The sequence below is a fragment of the Siphateles boraxobius genome, unplaced genomic scaffold (genome assembly GCF_051911475.1).
Source record: "Siphateles boraxobius isolate OS27281-9 unplaced genomic scaffold, OSU_SipBor_1 66, whole genome shotgun sequence".
NCBI lineage: Eukaryota > Metazoa > Chordata > Actinopteri > Cypriniformes > Leuciscidae > Siphateles > Siphateles boraxobius.
This window is the reverse complement of record NW_027509193.1, coordinates 25,637,057-25,662,185: the sequence shown is the minus strand read 5'-3', so window position 1 is coordinate 25,662,185 and position 25,129 is coordinate 25,637,057. Positions and strand designations below refer to the sequence as shown.

At 36.9% G+C, this 25,129-nt stretch overlaps 1 protein-coding gene across 4 annotated transcripts; it reads right to left on the bottom strand.

The window, feature by feature from the left end:
* Positions 1-1,149: 1,149 nt before the first annotated feature.
* Positions 1,150-25,069, bottom strand: slc29a4a (solute carrier family 29 member 4a). Of its 4 annotated transcripts, none has more exons than XM_077213286.1 (11): positions 24,990-25,069; positions 14,844-15,061; positions 14,169-14,300; positions 12,578-12,691; positions 8,764-8,892; positions 8,575-8,649; positions 8,204-8,469; positions 3,502-3,625; positions 2,380-2,567; positions 2,043-2,283; positions 1,150-1,889 (listed from the first exon to the last, which is right to left on the bottom strand). In XM_077213286.1, exons 2-11 carry the CDS (start codon positions 15,004-15,006, stop codon positions 1,756-1,758), a joined length of 1,566 nt encoding a protein of 521 aa, XP_077069401.1. In that variant the 5' UTR covers positions 15,007-15,061; positions 24,990-25,069; the 3' UTR covers positions 1,150-1,755. The 4 variants fall into 4 exon arrangements, with proteins under 4 accessions (XP_077069401.1, XP_077069402.1, XP_077069400.1 ...); XM_077213287.1 differs by lacking the exon at positions 24,990-25,069 and adding an exon at positions 16,783-17,028 and having other exon boundaries at positions 8,213-8,469; XM_077213285.1 differs by lacking the exon at positions 24,990-25,069 and adding an exon at positions 16,877-16,992.
* Positions 25,070-25,129: the final 60 nt, after the last annotated feature.

Genomic DNA, 25,129 nt, shown 5'->3' with positions numbered 1-25,129 from the left:
TCTAGGAATGTGATATATCAACGGGAATAATTACATTTAAACACATAGGCCTATGCTTTGTGACATAAAAAGTTAAACTTAAGTCTCGAAAAAGGGAAGCTTAAAGGGATAGTTCACCCACAAATTAAAATATTTGTAGGTGAAAATTATAGAATTTTCATTCAAATTTCATTTGACAGTGGGTGAATGGTCCCTTTAAGCAAAATATCCATACAGGTTTGGCTCAATTTGAGGGCGAGTAAATTATGATAGAATTTTCATTTGTGGGTGAACTATCCCTTTAAATATGAATCTATACTATTCTGAATGATTTTAGCAGCATGTAAATTGTGTGGGAAGGAGCCGTAATATTAAATATGCTTTCTGCATTAGGCTACATTTTCTTAATGTATAGGGGTAGTGTCATTAAGTGAACTGCAGCTGCAAAATACATCAGGTATATTAAATCTTACAGTTAATCTTTCACGTAAGGATTTTGTCATTTGAAAAATTGATGTTCTGGTTCCTGGGATGGCATTTTATGAACTGGATGAAATATATTGAATTACATCAATCCACAATCTGACTTGTGATGCAGCCGGGAATCAATCATACCTTGTTCGTTCTTTTTGGCCAGAGGAGAACAGGCCCTGACTCAGCCTGGTTTCTCCCAAGTTGTTTTTTTTCTCTCTCCATTTCTGTCACCAGTGGAGTTTGGGTTACATGCCAGTTGCCTCTGACTTGTTTAGTAAGGGACACTTAATATTCAGCAGTATTATTGATTTGATTGCACTGATACTATTGGATGATAACTGAACTGGGCTTTAAGATGACATTACCATTTTGTGCCGAGCTCTTTTAGCTATAGTTGAATTTAACTCAATCCATAATTGATGAACTTTACTCAGCTATTGAACAGAACTGTATCAACACTGAATTGACTTTGGCTGCACAATGACATTATTTTCTTTTTAGAACTGCTTTACAGCATCATGGAATCAATATTTTCCTGTTTATCACTGTAGGGCTGCTTTGAAACAATCTGTATTGTATAAAGCGCTATATAAACACAGGTGACTTGACCTGACTGCAGTTTTAAAATAATACTGTCACACAACCCAAATGAAGATAACTTTACTAAAACAATTCTAAAAGAAAAATGCAGGAAAGTTTATAAAGAAGAAGAAAAAAAAACATTTATTTAGATATGTTTACATTCAGTTAGCTTTAGCAAAAAGGTCCAGTATCCATATTGCACTGACTATTTTCTTTTCGGCAAATCCCTTTTACATGCATCCAGACATAATGACCTAGATCTAGTACAGTTCCTCAGTCCTGTCAGAATGTACGTTCGTGTTTGTCTGTCAATAACATATAACACCACACAATTGTGGAGTCAGACTTTAAACCAGAAGAAACCCCACAGTGATTTTCACAGTGATGCCAGCTTTATAACCACACAACTAACATTTGGCATCTTAACCAAAGCACCGTCAAAGAACATTTGGCAACATGAAGAAAACACTCTCAGAGAACAAAAGAGGCAACACAACTTAGAACACATATATAGGCTAACTCTTTACAGAGTCAAAGCTTGTTTCTTCATCTATTTGACTACATTCACAGGCACACAGCATTGCAGGTGGGCCAAAAGAAGCCTGCAGCAGAGGTCTGATTTATGGGAACTGCGGTGTTGCTACACAGTGCGGCAAAGGTGCCGCCTGATGAGATTGATGACAGGAACAGACATGTTTTTTTGGCTTGGACTATAGGGTACTAGTACCCCTGGGTGAAGTTGTAGCCAGTCTCTGAGTGGAAGATGGAGCTTGAAGCGGTGAAACTGTAAGCAGCATAGGCGACCACAGAGCCCAACATCAGTCCAGACATGTAGGACACAGTCATTATGTTCCCTGTGGGACAAAAACACGCAAACTAAATTTACTGCCTGCTGCATCTCAAGAGAGGAGATTATAAATGCATCTTTCTGAAGGTTTAGACTTGTATATAAGCACCGGTTCATCTGCATTTATACTCAATGAATCTAAACAGAGTGATACATTTACCTGCCAGCTCCCTCTGCTCAGGTGCCACCTTGCCTGCAGCATGAATCATGGGAACACTGCCAAAGTAGCCATTAGTGATGCCCATGAAGAGAGAGAAGATGCAAGGCCATGTCGGGTGGCTGAAGGTGGGCTTCTGAGCGGGATACACACATAGGATGAACAGAGGGATGAAAACTACTCGCACACAGGAGCAGAGGAGAAGACGAGTTCCGTTCCATTCATACGGTACGGCTGCCAAGATCTACACACACGGACAGACGAGATTAGACATCAAATGATTTCAGAGAATGTTCAAAGCGATAAATGCTCTGTTATGTCACCATGTCTCTGAACATACTTTGCCCACAAAGTCGGATATGTTGAAGATGGCCATGATCAAGATGGGCAGCCATTCCCCCATTGTGGCATTCCTGATCTCAGACTCCAGCCCAGGAAAAAGACACAACGTGATGAAGTAAGTGACGGCAATAGACAGCATGTAAGTCCAGATCACCCGTGCAACCACATAACGATGCAGGATCATGTCTGCAACGGAGGGGGGTTATTGCTCAATAACATGAAAATGAGGTGCTTTTGATACCGTTCAAAGGTTTGAGGTCAGTAAGATTTATTCAGCAAGGATGCATTAGATTACAAGTGACAGTAAAGCCATTTATAATGTTTCAAATAAATGCTGTTCTTTTGAACTTTCTATCAAAAGTATCCTGAAAAAAACCCCATTGATAATAAAAATAAATGTTTCTTGAGCAGCAAATCAGCATATTAGAATGATTTCTGAAGGATCATGTGACACTGAAGTCTGGAGTAATAATGCTAAAAATTCAGCTTTACCATCACAAGGATACATTATATTTTAAATATATATTTACATAAAAATATTTATTTTTCAAATTGTAGAAATCTTACTCAATATTACTGTTTTTACTGACACAAATAAATGCAGCCATTGTGAGCATAAGAGACATCTTTAAAAAAGTGACCACAAATTTACCCAAACTTACTAATTGCTTATTAGGAATGCACAATATATCGGTAACAGTAACATATAAGTTATCTGAAAATATTACATACATATATTTACATTTACATATTTACAGTTTATGTTTTTACATTACGTTTGAGGTGATCTAATGCTTACTTATAGTCAGTCTTTAAAAACACTTAATTTAACACCAATAATATAGATCTTCTAATGACTTCAAATTGTAAATTATAATGTTGACGTGCCTTAATTAATTTTAAGTATTTAAAAAATATATTTTAGTGTTTTATTTTTATTTCGACAAAATAATATAGGTTTTTGATATCAACCACTCAGTTATTGGCCATGACATGAACATAATTTATAATAATCAGTTTAGGCAAGAATTGTAATATTGATGCATTCTTAAATCATACTTTCTTTGTAACATGCATGAGGAGTAATATATAAAATGCAGTATTGTAAATTAGATCACACCTTTGATGCCTGGCCAGCTCCGTTTAATCTTTGGTTTGGGAACGTCAAATCTTACGTAAGTGTTTCCTCCAGCAAAATCTGTGCATCCGTCTTCAGCTGGGGAGGAGCCCACTGCACCATTACCCTTGAAAACAGACAGGACATCTGAACAATTCATACTGAATGCATTATATCTGCATAGGACAGTGGAGAGACCATCAATAATTGTTTTTAGTTCAGTATGGCAACCTGGCATTCACTAATACATGTAGCAAAATCTAACACATCAAGCAGGTCACTACTGCAACATTGTAAGAGCGTGTACTGAATTCAGATATTGTAATTCTTCTCTTGATGAACTTGCATTTCTGCAGGGGCTTTGTGAGGAGGTCCATTACTTGATTAAGTGTCTGGCTGAGCTAGTAAAACCACTCTCCTTAATTTGCTGAGAATAAAACAAGAGCATTCGGGTCCAACGGCAGCACAGATAGGGAACTGCTCAGGAGAAATACCCTTCAGAGTAGCTACCTACTCCTTTAAGCTCCAGCATAGAAGAGCATTGCATGTATCAAAAATAAATACACAGCAATGACTAACAGGGAGAATCTTTAAGATACAAATGCAGCCTCATTTTGGGGCATTCTGTCTTTGCTACACTTTAAAAATCAGCCGTGAATCCTGGCCAGTCAAAAAATCTCCAATTTAATTTGTTTCGGATTGTTCATTCATTAATTTCTCATAATTTGAATTTGGACCAATTCTAAATCGAATAATAATAAAAAATAATATAAATGTAAGAAATAATTAATAATGGGAATACATTAGAATCTGTTTTGATTCTTAGAACATACATTTATGGAGAATTTAGGATCAATTTCCAATTATGATAGAAATCCCACTAGCAATCATTTAGTATTTCTAAACAAGGAATTTCTGGATGAAGATGAATAAATATTGAGGGGAGAAACGGCTGAGTGCTCATTCTGTCACCCACATGAAAAACAAGAGGTTACTCTGAAGTGCTTTTATATATCACTCTGCCTGGACCTGAGTGAGCAGTGAGCACTTAAGTCATGCTCTCCCTGTGTCCTTCTCAGTTTCAGAGAACACTGACCGGCACAAATAGAATGAAGTTATGTGGGATTTTACAGAAAACACTGCTGAGTATGCATAACTAAAACACTCTTTTCAGAGTCCAGCTAAATTAAAGAGAATTACAAATTTACCTTCAATTAACTTACCAGCAGAGCATGAATTTATTTATTTAATACCAAATGGATTTCAAAACCCCTCTGTCCAACTTTCCCTGCTTTGAGCAGACTCAAACCTGCATGGTAAGCGGGCACGCTAACAAGGACCTGCTAAAGACCTAGCGTCAGTCGCTCTTGAAATCAGGGGAGTGAGGTTTACCTGCACAGCTCTAACTAGCTGGCCTCCGTTACACATACATAGCAAAGAGAGAAGGTTTGTTTAATTCACACAGAGTTCTTGGGGACTTTCGCCTTCAAAAACTGACCTTAGATGTTGGACTGGGCAGCAGTAATTATGACAAAAACACTTAAAGCAAAAGTATGAGAAAGCACATTGTGGACACACACAAGCCATATGACTGGGTTAAAGGCCTGTTCACAACAAGAATGATAACTATAATTATAAGTTATCTATATAAAAGATAACTACAGTATATCAATAATAACTATATTAGTGTCCACACCAGCTGACGAGAACGTTCTGTTTATTTTCTGCTATTGTCGTGCTTTAAATGCTCAAGCTCTTTAAATCAGCATGGATTCTGATTGGCTGTCAATGTTTTTATCATTCATCAGCTGGAAAAAATCATTCTGAAAGTGATTCCAACAATATCGTTATCGTTAGTTGTGATGTGAACGGGCCTTAACCTTGCTCATCTTAAAGTTGCTTATATGGGTGATGACTACAGGCACAGAAACTTTTTACTTTCTAATAAACTTTTTAATTTAGCTAAGCTTCTATTTTGGATACTGTCGGATATATATTTCATTGTTTTACCCTTGTTCCACACTTTTAATCTTAGAATATTTAGTGTACTTGGCTACAAAGAAGTGAACAGCATGCTTGAAATGAAAATTCAAGGTAAGCTATCTATATAAATATCTACATATTATTTATGTATTATATATATTTTTTACATGTATATATTAGCAAATTGCATTTCGTATATTTTTTTTAAAATATATTGTTAGTTTATGATTTATTGATGTATTATTTAGCCAATATGTAGACATTATAATATATTGTATTTTTAATGTTTTCGTGTTATAATTATAATTAGTAATATATTTATATTGTTCGTTCTAACATACACCTACTAGTGCTACTTGGACACGTCCCCAGTGAAGAACCCGGGGTGAACAGGTGTTTCGGGTCTTTAATCAACAGACACCCTCGCCTGGGCGACCCTGCCGGGCGTGATCAGTCCCCGGCCTATGTCCAAGTGGCGTGCTTCTCCATATACATTTGGAGCAGCTACTCCACTCCGCGTGCTACTACACGGATCCACCCTCCGGATCCACAGCCATCGTGAGGCTTTTTCGGCAGCCTCAGAGATGTTCTTTATGGCTCGCCTGCACAGTTGTCCTTTAACTCCAAGGAGTTTGAGTGTTTGGAGCCACTGTCCAAGCCCCAGCAACCAACCTCCACTGAATCACTACGTGCTTTCCAGCCGCCGCTCCTGCACTCCTCCACCAGCTCCGCATACTTGGCTCTCTTGCGCTCATTTGCCTCCTCCAATCTGTCTTCCCAGGGGACAGTAAACTCCACAATGACCACCTGCCTGGTCGACTGCGATGTTATTTCCATGTCTGGGCCGAGTGAAGTGGCCATGATGTGATTCAGGAACTTAAGCTGCCTTCCCAGGTCCCATTGAAGGTGCCAGTCTCTTGCATTGGCGAGGAGCCCACCTGGGAAGCGTGGCTGCTGATGTGCCTTCTCCCCAGCTCTGACAAAGAAGGTGGTATACTTGGAGGGATGCTGACTCTTACTGCTCTTATTTGCTGCGGTGACTGTCCCATCCCTGTCCCATTTGCTGCGGTGACTGTACCATCCCCCAAAGCCTTTGGACAGCAGCTGAGGATATGCTCCAGTGTGCCACTCCTTTGGCACAGTTGGCACGCTGGTGAATCTACCAAGCCCCAGCGGTGTAGGTTGGATGGGCTGGGTAGAAGATCGTACACCGAATTGATGAGGAACTTGATGCGCAGTGGTTCAGAGCTTGCGGTTTCATACCGACCATCTTGGTCAGGCGGTTTTCCTCTGCCTCTGCCCGCACCTCATCCTGCACCAACTGTGCTTCTCCCTCCCTCTTACTTTGTCATGGCGTGGCTTAGGAAAACTACCCAGGCCTGCACGCCCCAGCACCAGGCTGCCAAATAAGACACCATGCCTCAGCCTTGCCTCCGCTCTGTGCACTGCTTCCTGAGCCTGCCACTTCCTTCCCGTCTTAACGCAGATTCCAGCTGAGGAGACTTTGGCATCGGAGGAATCTCGGTACATCAAGACCTCCCGGGCGCGTGTGACCTTGGACTCCTCGGACAAGCTGCTGATTGGAAACTGCAGCTTGGTGGAATGGCCATAGAGGGCGATGTTACTTAGAGACTGGGGAGCCCTAACCACCTCCCGAGGAACTGACTGATGGTTCTCTCCAGTGCTTCTACCGTTGTCATGGGTACCTTGTATACGAGAAGGGCAGGATTCCGTGCTGATACATCCAAATTTTGTACTTTTTTTCGGAAGCTCAGACTTGTCGACTTCAGTGACTTCACGTCGTCTCTGGTTTATTGGTGAGTGGTTGTGTCCTTCATGGAGCTGTCAAAGATCTTCCCCAAGCTCTTGACTGGTCTTTCTGTTACTGATGGAATCTGTGACCCCTCCAAGGTAAAGCAGAACCAATCGGTCAGGACCAGGGACCTGGACTTGGCTGGCTTAAAACTCATCCTTGTCCATAGGATGAGGCGTTGGAGCTCCTGAAGAAGCCATCTGCACCCCAGGACTGAAGCTGCTGTCACGGTAAGGTCATCCATGAAGGCTCTTATAGGTGGCTGCCGAGTACCAGATCTAGTCATGGGGCCTCTACATTCCACCTCAGCTGATTTGACAATCATGTTCATGGCTAGAGCGAAAAGTGGTACCGAGATTGTACAGCCGATAATAATACCCTTCTCTAATCGTTGCCAGGCAGATGTTACCGTTCCTGATGAAACTCTCAATCTGAAACTGCTTTAGTAGTCCAGAATGAGGTTGTGGATCATCTCAGGCACATGATGTCTTGCAAGTGCTTCTTTGACCAGCTTGTGGGGAATTAACCCGTAGGCGTTGGTAAGATCCAGCATATCAATACATATCAATACAAAATATATGTTAATATTAAAATATATGTTAATATATAATAATGTATGTTTATAATGTGCATCACTGCCAGTCAAGCTGTAAATTGTTATTTAGAAATTGTTATTTAGAATACATAAAAAGTTAGCCTTAAAGAAATCAAGGAGTCTGAGACTATTCCAAAAAATGTTTAAAATCTCATGTCCGCCACAAACTGAAACAAAATACAAAATAAACAACTTTGAGATGTGGTGAAAATGCCATTTGCTAGTTCAGAACAACAACAGAATCACTATTGGAGAAAGGCCACAAACAGGTAAATCTTAATATGTCCTTCTCACATTTGACATGCAAAACTTACAAATCTTACTTCTTCTGTAATGACATCATGGTGGACCTGGTACTGGGTTCCATGGTGTGAGTGGTCTTTGGCATGGGACAGACCCTGTTGTGCCAGACTCATGTAGTATTGGACAAAACGTGTCCGTCGCACCAGCATGTGCAGAACAAAACAAACCAGCACCATACAGATGGAAATGACGAAGAAGATGATGGTGTTCTCCCTTTCGTTTTTGATCAGTAGTTTGGTGAAGATTCGGCTGAGTGAAATGATTACTCCTGCTGTGCCTACACAAAAAAAAAAAAAAAAAAACCCGTGAGAATCTTGTTTTTGCTGTTTGGCCAAACATCATGATTTTTCATAACCACATTTGATGACAAAAAGCCTCTTACTCTCTCCGGTCATCACGCCCTGTGTGTAGCGCTTGGGAAGCATCCCCATGTATCCATAGAAACTGGACTGCTGCACTGGAGACACAACAGGGTAAAAGACTGTTATGGATGGAAATGTTTGAGAACACAATGTTCTGAGCCTAACGCAGCCCAACATGATTCTGCGGAAAGGAAAATATGACCAAATACCTGTACATCCAAATGCCACAGTGCCCATAGACATCAGATTGATGACATATGCCTGTTTTGTGGTGAACTTCTCCAGCCACACATCAAAAATAGTGACAAAAAACAGAGGTCCAAGTGCAAAGAGGTAACCTGCAAGAGATTAACTAATATATAAATAAATCTGACATAGCACAGCTCAAAATTAACTATGTTTGCAGCTAGTAATATCATTGAATATTTCATTATATTATAGTAGATGTTTTAACAGGCCTGATTTGTTTTTGATTGGCTATTAAAGGGATAGTTTACCCACAAATCACTCACTCACCCTAAAGTTCCAAACTTGTATGACTTTCTTTCTTCTGTGGGACACAAAAATGCCTTTTGAAAAATGTCTTAGTGTTTTTGTCCATGTAATGAAAGTTAATGGGGTCCAAAACAAAAAATTGGACTCCACTGACTTACACTGTACACTCTTAGAAGAAAAGGTTCTATGTAGAAGATTCTGTCAGGTGCTTTATATACTGTATATAGAACCTTTTATGGGTTCCCATCATGGGGTAATTTTATGAATTTAGCTATAATTAATGAATTTATAATTAATTAATTTTGTTTTAATTAATTTTTATTTTAAACTAAACTTCATGAAATAAACAGATAGTAAACATATTTTATCACTTTATTACTTTATAAATGTAATGCAATAGTTAAAGGAGCTGTATGTAAGAAATGAATTTCAATTGATTATAAAATGGCCCTGATATATCACTAGACATTAAGAAATCATGTTCATTTCAAATACTTATATCACTGACAACAATAGTCCGGCCAGGATATTGTCATTTAAAAAGTGAAGTTGCAGCCCTCAACTGATGTTGATGTTGTCATGTTGTGTTTTGGTCTGATGCGCCACCCTCCACCTATCTACCAATCACGAAGTCAGTAGTGTTGCGGCATCCAGGTTGCCAGCTCTGCGCTATAGTTACCACAGCTGCAGCTACAAACGTGTCGGAATCGGATAAAAAAAAGTCTAACGTTGCAAAACCAAAAAAAACTTGTTATGAATCTGAAATACTTCGTGACAAAGTCCGACATAAAACAAGGATCTGTATAGGAGATGCCTTTGAAAGATAAAGACGGCTGAAAACGGAGAAAGTTTTTGAAGACAGACGCCAACGTTGCTAATTTTCTCCTGGACAGGTAAGATACATCTATGTTTGGCTAACGTTTGGCTTGATGTAAATGGACATTTCAAATATTCATGACAGTCGAACAAAGTTATGCATGTTCGTGCAAAGTAACGTTACGTTAGCTCATATGGAGGAGGTGGGTCATCGAATTGAAAAGGTAAGTAATTGTTTGGGTAATAAAAACGGCGAGTCGTCATTGCTAACATTAGTAATGCATTATCAGAGCCCGTTTCTCTGTCATTATGATGAGACGCTGAGGAAAACAACATTAGCACGCCCATTATTGTTTATCATGCAAGTTCTACAGCCAAAAATAATAGAATGACATGTAGTCTTTCACATCACATATTTTAGCGTTATGGACGTGTACTGCAGGGTAAGTTAAAAAATACAGCTGGTCGCTTTTAGTTTTTCACTTAAATGAATAGCTGTATCTTTGATATCGGTTACACACAGTGACAGAGGCTTGTGCTTGTACTTATGTTAATGACAGATACCTACCGTTACAAGTTAGACTAACAGCTACTGTTCTAACAATGTACTGTCACATACGAGCGTACATCTTTACGATTATATTTGGCTAATCGCCATTAGTAAATTTTTGCGATATATAATTACTTTGCAAAACGTCTCTCATTTGAAGCATAAACATAATTAACAGAAAAAGCTTCTGTAGCAGCCTACGTTCCTGCTGTATCCTGCAGCCTACCTGGCAACCTCGAGTCAGGGAGGAGGGAGAGGGGATACACCGCTCTACAGTAATTTGAAAGTGATTGCAGTACCAGTTTTGGCCACAATCTTACATACGGCTCCTTTAAGGACATTTGACCTTATATAGAACCTTTTTGGCAAAAGAATCAAGAATCCAAAAAGTCAAGAATCCAAAGTTATATAGTCAACCTTTTTTTGTTTTTTTCGAGACATTTTCAAATTTTCATCTGGTGTGTTCCACAGATGGAAAAAAAAGGCACAGAGACGCGGGACAGTTGAGTAAAAAATGCACAGTCTAGAGATGTGTTTTTTAAAAGTAAAACTTATTTTAACTTGAGTGCCGCATTTTTAGAATGCTGCGTCCTGCGCGAAACGCCGTAAAAGATGCGAGCCCAATGGTTATAGACTAGCATGTGTTTTCATTGAAAAACAATGGAAAACTAGCGTAGTGGAATGGAAGAAAACACGTTCTGTATGAGCAGGTGTTCTGATGATTTGTGCTACCCGCTATCTCTCATTAAAACAGTAGGTAGCAGAATTCAATAGCGAAAAATGCTACCTCTCAGATTGTACTACTTCATGTGGTTTGAGGCTTTATTAACACCCATACCTACCCTTAAAACAATGCAAATATAGTGTTGGTAGCACAATCTGATAGGTAGCATTATTCGGCCCTTTAGAGGTTTGAAATCTATGGAAGCTTGTTTCCGCCACTAAATAAATAAATAATAATAATAATTGCGACTATTTATCTCACAATTCTGACTTTTTTTCTCACAATTGCGAGTTTACATCTCGCAATTCTGACTTTATTTCTCAGAATTGCGAGATATAAAGTCAGAATTGCGTGATATAAAGTCGCAATTGCGTGATATAAAGTCAGAATTGTGAGATATAAAGTCACAATTGCGGGTTATAAAGTCACAATTGCGGGTTATAAAGTCAGAATTGCGAGAGAGAAAACGAAGAATTCTGACTTTTTTCTCACAATTCCGACTTTATATCACGCAATTCTGACTTTATAACACATAATTGCGAGTTTATATCTCGAAATTCTGACATATTTTCTCAGAATTGTAAGATATAAACTCGCAATTGCGAGTTATAAAGTCCAATTCTATGAGGGAAAAAAAGACTGACTTTTTTCCTCTCAGAATAGTTTATATCTCACAATTCTGACTTTATAACACGCAATTCCGACTTTATATCACGCAATTCTGACTTTATAACACGCAATTGCGACTTTATAACTCACAATTCTGACTTTATTACACGCAATTGAGACTATATCACGCAATTCTGACTTTATATCTCGCAATTCTGACTTTATAACACGCAATTGCGACTTTATATCACGCAATTCTGACTTTATATCTCGCAATTCTGACTTTATAACATGCAATTGCGACTTTATATCACGCAATTCTGACTTTATATCTCACAATTCTGACTTTATAACACGCAATTGCGACTTTATATCACGCAATTCTGACTTTATAACTCGCAATTCTGAGAAATAAAGTCAGAATTGTGAGATAAAAAGTCGCAATTACCTTTTTTTTATTTTTCATTCTGTGGCGGAAACAAGCTTCCATAGAAATCACATGAGGGTGAAGTATAATGACAGAACGTTCATTTTTAGGTGAACTATTTATTTAAAATGTATTCCCTGTTTGCTCCCATTCTTGATGGTCACTAGTGAAGGGCTTGTGGCAGTGTGTGGTTTTGTGGTGTCATCAACCACTTTTCCTTTGTTTTTCTCCTGTTTCCATTATATGTGATCAATCTTCTTAATTTGCATTTCGCAGTATTTTGCGAGTGTTATTCTTCAGGTTCAGATAAGTGATCCAGTTTTCCCCTTAGGCCAGCAGCTGTCTCAGGTCAATCAGCGTCCTCCTCCCCCATGCCTTTGTTCTCTAGATAAACAGACTCACCCACAGTGATCCTGGTGTGCAGGCTCAGCATCTCCACCAGGACATTGTTTAGGATCACGGCCACTAGGGCCACTAGAATATATGTTAAACCCATGTCAAACACGATAGATGTTCCTGAAGGACACAGAAGACAAAGAGGAAATTACTTCCAAATTTAATGCACAAACCACAAAAAGAAGATTCATGCATTTTCAGATATCAGACCTGTAATAATAAGCTGCATTTAACTTATCAAAATTTAAGTAAAAATCTGTAATATTGTGAAAAATTATTATCATTTAAAATAACTTTTCTCTATTTTAATATATTTTTTATTAATGTCACTGCTGAAAACAGTTGTGCTGCTTATTATTTCTGTGAAAAGGAAGCAGTTATGCATTATTATAGGATTCTGTAAAAAAAAAAAAAAGAAAGTAAAAAACAGCATTTATTTGTGATGTCTTTACTGTTTTTTTGTTCAATTTAATTGCTGAACAAAGTATTAATTTCTTATTACACATCTTATTATTATATACTATATACTGTATATTTACATTTGTGAAAAATAAATTGTATATTTAGATATTATATATCCTCCTGAGACCACCCCCTCCCCCAAATTTGTTTTTCTTATTTAGCATTTTTGTTCATATCATTACATTGTTTAGAGGATAAGAAACAAATGGAATTTTAAATATATTTTATTCAAATGTTATGCTATGCCTCTCTAGTGGACACCAGGACAAGAAATAAAATGACATATATAGGCAAAAACAAATACATTTTTAGGTTTTCAGAGTTTTTTTTAAACCAAATTTTGTGTAAAGATGATTCTCAACTATGTTATGAAAGATATAAGGGAATTAATTGATATACCATTTTACTTTATGCAATAAGGGGGTAAAATGGCCATACATGGGTAGACCCATTCAAAACCCATGTATTTATACACTATCTAATTTGCATATTAATGTGTTCTTGGGGCAACAGTAATGGGAGTAATAATTGGCAACATTTTCATAATAATGTCTAATATTTCATATGAATACTGACATATAATTACTATTTCGCTATTCTCTTGTTGTGTCTCCCAAAATGCCTGATAAACCAGCTTTAAGTCCTGGTGTCCACTATAGTGGGCATGTATGAAATCAATGCCCTGTTTTGTAACAGAAAGTCATATTTTGATTAGAAACCCCATAATATTTTCCTGAGATGTTGATTTATGGAAAACAATTTGAAAATGAGTGCGATTTAAATGATAATTACAGAATATCATCATATTTCCACAAGAGTGCTAAATGTGATCACCAAATTAATGTCAGTCATTTTTAAAGACCAAGTAAAAGATGATATCATGGTAAAACCTCCAAACATTTGCTATCTTTGAAAAGCCCTGAATGTGCTCTTTACAGGACATCCAGACTGTGGCATGTATGGCGTCAGAGAAATTCACTAAAACATAATGTCGACTACAGTGGACAAAAGAGTTTTCCTGGATCCCAGGAGGATATACAAATACAAATCACAATAATTAGGCCTAACATAAATCAAGTTAATTCATTAATTTCACAGTTTTGGTAAGTTATGAGGCATAAATTTAATGGAGTACCTTGAAATTTATGATGCAGGTAGTCAACGTCTGTAATGAAGCTATTGTAAGGCAGCAGGAAGCCCACTCCAGCCAGGAGCATGGCAAAATAGATCCCATGGTAACGGTCGTCTGGAATAGGTTCTTCAAACACTACGCACAGAAATCACACACATTTGTATGCACAAACAACAAGTCCGAGTTAGAAACACTGTCCCATCAATGTTTTATTTGTGTGACATTTCAAAATATATGCATTTTAAATATTTGGCTCCCAGCCTGTCTGCAGTCTCTTTGAAGTATATGTATGCATATGTATGAGACATTTGACATTTTGCTCTCTCTCTCGCTCTCTCTCTCTCTCTCTGAACGAGGAACTGATTGATGGAAGCACTTTTGTGCCTCTTGCTGTCTTTAGTGCATATATTATCAAATGTAAAATATGACTTATTATGTTTAGCTTTTACCAAAGTTTATGGAGTAACCTGTTCTCCTGATCCATTGATTTAATAAGCATGACCTTGCAACATGAAGGGACAACAGACTCTCCACCTAACATGACTAGACCTAGCATACATGCCAAGTAATGTAACCTTTCCAACCAACGTGAGTCTTCATCCTTGCCCAACCAAATATGAAATAGTGACTCAGATGACAATTTCACATTGAGGCACAACATATGCTGCAGAGACTCACCAGGTTCTGAAAGAGCCAGCACTCCTTTATCAGAGATGTCTTTCACCTGGCAGTCCTCTTCCTCCAGCTGATAGCTTTCGAAACTAAAGCTCATCATCACATTGCCCTCGGGGGTCTGGCCAGGGGTGGCCTGTTTACGTCTCTCTACTCCTGTTGAGCCCATAGTCCCCGAGATGTCTTTCAAAAAGGCCTTTTTTTAACAGTGCAAGAAATATGATCTGTAAGAGGATGAAAATTATTCATGTGACAGCAACTTACAAAACAGATTAGATGCAACACATTACATACAAAACTATAAATATCTAGATTTTTAGTTTTAATCAACCTCAAAATGTAAAGTATATCTAAGATATTTAATTTTTAAGTCTTTTAATAACACAACGCCCCATGTGACAATCACACGAGATGATGACATTCAGATCAATCTTAACGATATTCTTCAAAAAAGAAACAATCCTTAAAGATAGTTATTTTGCACGTATTCCTGATGTAAATAAAGTTCAATACACACATTATAGGCATTGTTATAGGCATTATCAGTTGAGATGAAAGGGTTCTGTGATGTCAAATTGGCTCTAGCGACTGAACAGTGAAGTGTAATAAAAGCATGTGAAGAGCAGCCTCAAGACACTTTCTGTTAAGTCGACCATGCTGTTGTATGCCTTTGTGCAAGTCCAAGTAACGTCCTCTTTATATCTGTTTGCATATGCATGTGTGTACATCATTACTGATGGATTGTCAAGAGATATATTGCATCCCTATGTGTTCTATTTTAGGAAGGGACAGTAGGACAGTATCTCAAAAAATCTATTCTGTTAATGCAAATCAGGCACTTCTAGCGAGCAGAGCCTTGGCCAAGATGCCACTGCTGGACGTGCTATTGAAATCTTCTTCATCTTGGAAATCTGCCAGTGTATCCTTTGAAGGAGGCTGGGGCTTGCAATGCATGACTGGATCAAAAGAAAAGCAATCCTTGATATCAGTGTTATGTCACTGACTAGAGAGTGGTTAGGCACATTTTGTGCCTTATCCGACTGTGTTGCATTGAGTGAGTGATGAACAAACCAAATGGAATTGTTCATTGTCAATAGACACAGTACGAGTTTGTAACCAAACACAAAGACGTACATCACATCCACCAAGCTGTCATGTAGCATATAGTAGCATAGTGGCTCATGCTGTTTAACTAAGATACTGTATGTCAACAATGCTGAAACATGCAAATAAAAAGCACAGAGCAACACCTGCTCCTGAACGAACTGTAGCCTAATGGTCTGTCAGACTCATTTTACTCGGCTTATTTACACTCATTTTCTATAGGCTAGATGATAATGATAAGCACAAGAAAGGAAATTAATAAATAGAAATGTATAAAAGCTTTCCAAAATGATGCGGAGAGGCAATAATATAGAAAATGGGCTGATGAACGCAGACGAATGATGTATGAGGAACAATCAAAGGACCTGATGCTCGCGTGCTTTGTTGTGATAGCCTATAGTGTTGTTGTGTTTAGCACAAGTTAAATATCTGAAATTAGAGTTAAAATAGTATGAAAAATCAATAAGTCTAAATCCAAACGAAGTAGGTATGAAAACTTACGTATGAAACATGAACTAATCGTACACGTAGTGCACTATAATTAGCAGTATGGCAAAAAAAAAAAAAAACAACAACAGTCACCGCGCCTTTCAGTGAGCACTAATTTAATCCCTTTCTTCTTTTCAAAACATAGCCTAACATCCCTGCGAGAAAATCTCACACCATTTTCTGCTATCTGTAGGTTGCTTTCTTTCAGGTGCTTTGTTGCTCTCAAGGGACTTGTTATAGTCACACAATCAAATCGCAGCATATATTTTGCATTATTCATCTAGCACCGCTCATGCATCATTTAGAGACAAAAGCGATACAGTTATCAGAAAGACAACAGGTTAAATCTTACCCCCGAACAATTAAATCTCTCTTTCCTCACTTATTCGCATGTTATTCGGTGTAACCACAACCCTTCTTTACATATAAAAGTATTTCCATCATACGTGGGGTGATGTTTCGGTTCTCCGGTGAAAATATCCTCCTTGGCAAAAGGTGAAGAGCCACAGAGCGGCTGTCATTCTCCCTCCCACACAGAGCGTTTGTATCGGTCTATAAGCCTCCAGCTGTCTGCTGCTTTAGTGCACTTCATGATTCTGAATGCACTTATTGTATAATACAATGACTAGCCTAATACATGCGAAACTAATCAATGATTATCACGCAGTTTAACAATTTTAATATTTTCGGAAAATCTAAACTATAAACAAATAATTGGAATATATATGCCTATATATGGAATGCTTAATTCTGATTGGTCAGTCCAGTTGCGGTTTTTATTATTTCTGAATAGATACAAATTCAAGTCCTTGTTATAATAATATACTGTTTGGATAGTTTGGGATCAGTAAGATTTCATTTTTTCCTCCTAAGGCATTCAAAAAAAAAAAAAAAAAAAAAAAACGGTGGGACCCGGTGGAACATAAGCTTATAAAACAGTCATAACTTAATATTTTTGGACTAAAAACACATTTTATCTAATTAGTAACTTATCATTGAAATCTTATCAAAAGTTTTGAATGTTTTTACCATTACTTCATTTACCCCCTTTTTATTAATTGAAAAATCAAGAAACTCTTTGAAATGTCAAATGTCACAGTGCTACTAAGCAAAAACAAATGTGTTTATATTTTTGGAATATATATTTTTAAATATAATTAAATTCATTTGAAACTTATAATTCATGACTGCTCAAAATAGCCTACATTTGTTAATCTTGCATCTTCTTTTCCTAACAAAACTACATCACCTAAATAACAACAATATTACTCTGAAATGTTTTCAAACAAAATATATTCATTTTACTTCCATAAACATTTACTTTACTATGAATTTTTTTTTTGATAAACAGCTTGAATCTCCTTTTAATATAAGCAAGTGAAATGTGGACTTTTTCTTTTCTCTCTTTCCTTTTTTAAACTTAAAATATGTTGGTCTACTTTTGCTCTACAAACACATTAACGGTCTATTGGTCTATTGGTCTATTGGTCTATTGGTCTATTGGTCTATTGGTGTATTGGTCTATTGGTCTATTGCATTAGCCTCTGTAGAAAAAAATAGTCCACATTTCGGAAAAAAATACATTGCAACAGATTGGAACAAGTGGGACCCATGCATACTGTATAGCCTACATTTGCATACAAGTATTAATTTTGTCATTATTAAAAGTGACATCTTTTGGATAATCAATGTATTGTACTGTTGTACAATACATGGTTGGGCAGCATTCAGCCTTAAACTTGATTCTGCATCAGATGTCCAGACAACATAATTGGGTAAGATCAAAGCTCAACAGTGAATCTCAGTGAGGAAGGCGTATATGATAGATTGCTTTATTTGCCTTTTGGAGGAATCAATGGACACCTTTTCATTTTTAATGTACTAGTGGGAAGGTCTAGATACCACATGCATAATACACAGTGCAGCTGTTATATATCTGTCATCTCTTATAGAGTGACAAGGCAGCAAAAACAAGGTGATAATGCAGTGTTCATGCACCTGTCAAATGACCTGCCAAAGCAACAATGCCCTATAAAGGGGAAATGAACTTTCTGTTTCGTATTTATGACAAATAGCGTATCACACACTCATTCTGACTGTAACCATGTAAAAGAAAATGTCAGCTGAAAACTTTCTCTTTAAGCTTCCAATTCAGTCAATATTATTGAGGAAGGTTGCAAAATTCAGACACAGGATGCTTTATTATTTACCATTGAGCAATGAAATAATACACTTTGTATGGCTGAGCCCAGCAATATTTGAATCTCTTGATTTTGTTCCAAATGTATTCACACTTCTATTCATGAATTAGCAGTTTTGACTCTGTTACCTGATCATTTCCCATTACGTCATTTAATAGTGTGAGGTATGTTTCCATGCAGATTGATTCAGGATATTCTATATCCAAAAAACCCTGATGTATGACAATTGTTTGGTTGACTAAAAGTCACGAGGAAGCAAATTAAAATCATTAAATCAGTGAGTCATCAGTCTATCCATAGAATGTATATGTCCATCTTACATTAGTTAAATGAGTCCATTCTTAGCCTGGATGTTCTGTTTCCCAGGGAATCTAATTTCCTAGCCAATGTTATTTCCCCAGAATGCTTGTGTGCTTGTGTATTCACAAAGCTGACTGGGCTTTTTCATTACCTCCTCTGTCACCTGCTCTACAAAATGGCTCAAAGGCATTTGCCCAAAAGGCATTTTCTACAATTTAAGTAAAATGATGAACGCATTGTTTGCTGTAATTTGTCTTTTTCCATGTGCAACTTGACAGAATGCATATTGTCTGTTTTATATATTATTTTTTATTAAGACATAAAATTCCTGGCATAACATATCAAATCATATTAAAACAAGGTATTCTGAGTCTCATATTCACACAGTACATTATTGGCATAACGATAGGTATATTGTTAATAATTCCTGACATAACTATCTGAAATTTAATGTATTTAGCTGTGCACTCTTTTTCCCATTACAAAAAAAGTCCAAAACAACCATATCAGCCAGCGCACTCTCAACACAAATTTACCGACTGCCTCTTTAAAGCCACCATGGAAAATTCTTATTTTTGATGGAATACTGCAATATTTATTATGAATAATTAATTTGTGCACATCATATATTCATTTTTAATTCATGTGTCTTCATATTCTTTAATCAGAATAACTTCCCCTCCTCTTGTGTTGATATCTCTGATGATGTGTTTACTGGCATGGGGGCGGGACAATCGGTCACTAACATGAGATCGACCAATGGCAAACCACAATGATCCAATCAATTTCCAATGGACAACATGTCCTGCCCTACATTTTTTTATGTTGTTCAAGAAGCTGTTTCACTGAGGGGCAGTTACACGACATCATTTTCAACAAAAAACGAAAAACTTTTTATGCATTTAGGTCCAATTACACAACAACTGGGGTTTTGGGGTCTGAACATGCAAGTTTTTTAAATTGAGTTTAAAAGTGCAAGTTTTTCAAAATTATGCTATTATCGTCCCATTGTAAACGACAAAAACGCGAATTTGCCTGCTCTTAAAAATAATTTTTTATCAAGGTAAAATCTAGTTCCCAACAAAAGTATTGTTTAGTGTAAAACATGTTGAAGATTAGCGAACAGGCTTTCAAGTCATTAAATTAACCTATTTCCCCACAAAAGCCGTTTATTCAGAGTAGTGAAGCCTCTCCTCCATTGATATCATATCCATAAAAAAGGCCTCTTGATCTTTCCCTGCTCATTGCCAAAGCCAGAGTGTTAGCTTTAGCTGTTAAAGGGTAACTAAACCCTAAAATACTTTTTTTTGTTAATGATCTGTAAGACTGGGGCTTTATTAATGCTGTTCATTGATTCGAGTACATTTTTTGACATTTGGTTATAAAGTGTTTTAATTCTACAATATATGGTGTAAAAACGTCTGAGTGTTGCCCTCTTCAGGTTGAACGGTGGCTACTGCAGTTGAATTTTCCTATTGGATGTTGTGGTAACCAACTTACCACGCCCTTGCCTACAGAGAGACTCGGTCTCAGGTGCACCCAGCCCCAAATTGTCGTCTGTATGTGAAAAAAGCAATGGAAAAACGTGTCCGTTTTAGTACATTGTTTTCATGTAAACTCACCCTTAGATATGTCACAATAGGGAAGAAAAAAACAGAACAGAAAGATCATAACTTCTGTTTCATGTCCACTTTAAATACACGAAGCAAGGCAGATTTAAGTCCAGAGTTCATCTATGAGCTAGTTGCCCTCTAGCTGAGTTTTGAGTTTATAGCTTCTTATTCAGTTAAGTGCTACTAAGGCTGCTGTTTCAGCATATGGTGCTGCAGGAGACAAGTGATGATCCATTTCATGCAGGAATAAGATCCAGACGAGAGTAATGAGATACGGATCAAACACTGCCTTCATTAATCGTGTTTACTGCTGGGGGTTGTAGCACATCATGAGCTACCTTGACAAACCAGAGGAAATGTTCTCATAACACAGCGACTGCTATAATAACAAATCAACATGTTATGTTTTTAAAGCTTCAAGTTAATAGTTATTCCAACAAAATATACATACACAAATTCCAAATAACAATTCTATGCAAGATAAGATACATTTTTATCTGAACCACAATGAATAATATAGCTATGATCTGACATAAACAAGACATTGAAGATGTAAATTAGATATTGATAGACAAACAATGCTTAACTGTGTGCGAGTAACAGTTGGTATAATGTCAAATAAATGAATAAATGAGAAATATGATCTGTTCCTAGAACTTGCTCAGTATTAATAGTGCCTTCTGAGCACCTTATAGTCTTATTTGCAAATGTATTTTGAACACCACTTGTTAAATCCTGTAACTTGATTTTAGATCTTATATTTGCTTTATTATTTGGACATTAAATCTCACAATGGCATCGGGAGGTCCAAACAGACCTGTGCCCAAAGTCAAGACATTGTGTCCCTTTAAGTCACAACATTTCACTTGGCGGCCATCTTTTAAAATGCCTCTTGGGCAGCTATTTCAGTCATGGAAGAACAGCAACTATCTCTTTTAATGGGAAAACATCAAATTCTCCAAAGCTGCTGTTAACTTATCTTATGATTGAATTTCCTATTTGAAATCACCAATAAAATCTAACAACTGTCTCATAAATTTGGTCTCTAACCACTCAAATCATGACAAAAAATAACAACACAGCATTTTTCAGGCTGGACCAGCCAATGCATTCTTGTGCTGTCATAAGCGCTTGTCTCAGCTGAAGGGGGTGGATTGGAATCCACTGCTGTCTAAATGTATATGTAAGGAGTGATTAATAATCAAGCATAACCATTTCTACATAAATCGTTTCTATATTCAATGAGTGATTCAAATATACTTTCAATCATGTTTGCTGTGAGTGTTAACCAGCTGCTTTTAGGTACATTCTGATGTGACCCTCAACATGTGTTGTCTATATATCTGTTTCTAGCTGACGAGATAAGGTTACAGGGGTCCAACTATACGTGACTTCACCTGATTTACAGAATTGTACCTCTTTCATGTGTATTTCTCTAGAAACTAAAGTGAATGGTATATCTGTACTTCTTCCTGAGGAGGGAATGTATTATCAGTATGTTTTGGTAGTTTGTCCTGATGATGGTTATAGCTCAGGCCCTCTTCAACCTTGGAGAAACTGCCATTCCCTAGTGCTTTTGTGTGTGCGTTGGATGTTGTGTGGAGGTCTTGTATAGGAGCTTTGGGACACTTCGGCATGCAACAACAGACCCGAAGACGACTTTCTCCGACCTCCAAGGTCCCCGCAGACCTAAATCTAGGAATTGTGCGACAACTTTCTTGTGTAATGGTGACATACTCTCCTATCTATCCATGTGTGGTAATTTGCTTAGACTATATGTGTTCTTAGCCAGAAACTGCAGCCTAAAGCAAGGATGTAGCTTAGACCTTGGTGTACTGTAGGGTGTAACTGCTGTGATCTTTGTAACTGTAAGCAGAGCGGCCTACAAACTCCTGTGTGAGTCTTGAAGCTGAAGATGAAACTGCAAACTATCTTCAGTTAAACTTTTCTTCAATTTATTATAATTCTGACTCCGGGTCTTCATTCATCATATCTGGTTCTGGGTCTTTGACTGTAAATCCTCTTACAATACAGAGAGAACAAGAACAAGTATAGAGAACAAGAGAACAATGTAAACACTGCAGGATGAATTTAAATCATTTTCCAAGAATTGGAATTAGGTATACGAGGGTGTTAAGGAGCCTAATAGCCTCAGGGAAAAAGCTGTTTCAGAGTCTAATAGAGTTAGACTATGTACAATAATATCATGTGAGATTGTGTGAGGGTGAAGGGTTTACAGGAGGTGGCATTTATTGTGCGCAGGCCTTGTGCATGCAGAATAGGTCATTACTATAACAATTATTTCTTGTATATGAAATGGGATTGAATATTGTAATTTAAAAATCATTATGCTATACATGTTAATTTCTATCATGACAGAATTATATGAATATATAATGCAAAACATAATAGTCTCTCTTCTCTGCCAGACAGATTTTTGATATATTGTCAAAAGCAATTATCTTGTGAGACATGTGGTGAGGAAGAATTACCTGGACACACTTCAAGGCCTTAATTTTATTAATACAATCATTGTAAACTGATCTCACTCAACAGCACTTGTAAGATTAAAAACGTAGGCTGTGTTCAGAATGCAATATCTGAATACTACAGTATACACTATATACTGCCTACTATTTAAAAAAGTAAATTAAGCCATTATTCCACAATAAATATATAAAATAGTATGCTAGAGTGAAATGACTTTGTAATTATGCATGTTGCATCAAGTTATCATTTTGAAAATAGAAATGGTTATTGAGCATTTTGAATCAGATTTTGTGCAGAAATTTACATTTACATTAAGCAGACTGAATGAGTCAAGAAAGAGATGTGAAAAGGATATTTCTTCTCCATCACAATGCAAATAGCAAGTCAAGTTCGACACATTGCATTGTGGGATACAGCGGTCCATGCAGTAAGGTGAGGTCATTTGTATACTGCTTGTTTTGGCAAATGGAAGTCATCCGAGTATCCTTAAATTTAGGAAACATTCTAGTATACATACTATATACTGCAGGTCTGCAGCAGTAGTACGAGTCAGTGTGTTCAAGAAAAAAAAAAGCAAATAAAGTTAGAAAATCCACTGGCACACAGAAAATTATTATATTCTCTATCATTCCCATGGCAGATAAATGAGCTAGAATAATAACATTCTTTCCATTACATAATTTTACTAATCATGAGGATTATTAACTTAGAGTCTGGAATTGAAATTGGCCTGATTTTCCCATCTGTTAGCAGACATTATGGATGAACTAATAAACCCGGGTCTCTGAAAACATTAGAAATAATATTATTTTAAAATGTAATATGCTTCCTATGGCAATAAAATAATAACATTTGAGGAGTAAACATATGGATAGTGAAAATCAGAGCAGACATGAGAATAATGAAAATCAATATAATGTAACTGCACGCTGGACAGTTCTGAAAGAATATGAACTGATGCGTCCATTTGATGTGACTGCGGCACCATCTTAATTAAAATCTCAAAATTATTATTCTGCCAGGGATTTTTATGGCAGAGCAGAGTAATGAATGACACTTATGCCTTTGACCCCTGTCTAATGCATCTACCACAGTCTCTAATGAGATCACCATGACAGACTTCTCTCTTTCTCATTTACTGAATGTTATTGAACACTGGTGCAAAATAATAGTGAGTTAAAGACAATAATCAAGCATTTTAATAGTAACAATTAATTGTTGTATACGGTCTTACAAGGATTTCCTCTAATAAATGCATATATAGTAATTTACTTTATATATATATATATATATATATATATATATATATATATATATATATATATATATATACACACACACACACACACACACACACACACACATATACACAGTTTAAAGTACATACATCCTAAATACATTACCTGAGATCTACCTTTCCACTCAATTTCAGCTGCCATGAGAGCTTTTGGTCAAATAGATGTATGTGCACCTAAAGGCAAATGGCTATAGGAACGACTGGGATTAAGATTTACTCTGGGCCTTCAATTAAGGAAAGAGCCTGTAAATACTGATACTCTTTTAGTCATCTGTATCATCTATACTGTATGAAAACTTTGAAAACTTAAGAAAAAAAAATCCTGACACAATGCTGAATCATCCCATTTTGTAATGTTGCAAAATAAATATTACTATTAAGTTATTAACTGAGTTTGGCATACAGTTAAATGCACTTGCCTATGAACATCACAAAAACAACGACCTGACTTTGCAACAATCAATATTCAGTCTATATGCCTTTGTTGCTCAGAGATGATGTTGCTTTTGCCCAAGACCACATAACCACTGCAAAACTCCAGTCATTTTCTCTGTAGCTAAACTTAAAACAATCAAAACAACATATCTGCATAAACACCTGAAGACAAATGCAAGTGTTCACACATTATAAAAACCAACAAGTATGTCTGATTACTTACCATTAAGCACATGTTTACCACCAGAAATGTGCAGTATGTGATTATGTTTTCATCATTGTCTGTTTTATAAACAAGTGCGTATGCAGTAATGTCTCCCTCCAGTGGTAGTACCCTTTAATATTATATAATATAATGTAATG

What these genes read in the sequence shown, in the direction of transcription:
- slc29a4a (XM_077213286.1), bottom strand. Translation starts at nt 15,006, where the DNA reads ATGGGCTCAACAGGAGTAGAGAGACGTAAACAGGCCACCCCTGGCCAG. An exon ending in GCTGGCTCTTTCAGAACCTG is followed by an intron (nt 14,301 to 14,843) that starts GTGAGTCTCTGC and finishes TTCTGTGCGTAG; the next exon opens with TGTTTGAAGAACCTATTCCA. An exon ending in CCTGCATCATAAATTTCAAG is followed by an intron (nt 12,692 to 14,168) that starts GTACTCCATTAA and finishes TGTGTCCTTCAG; the next exon opens with GAACATCTATCGTGTTTGAC.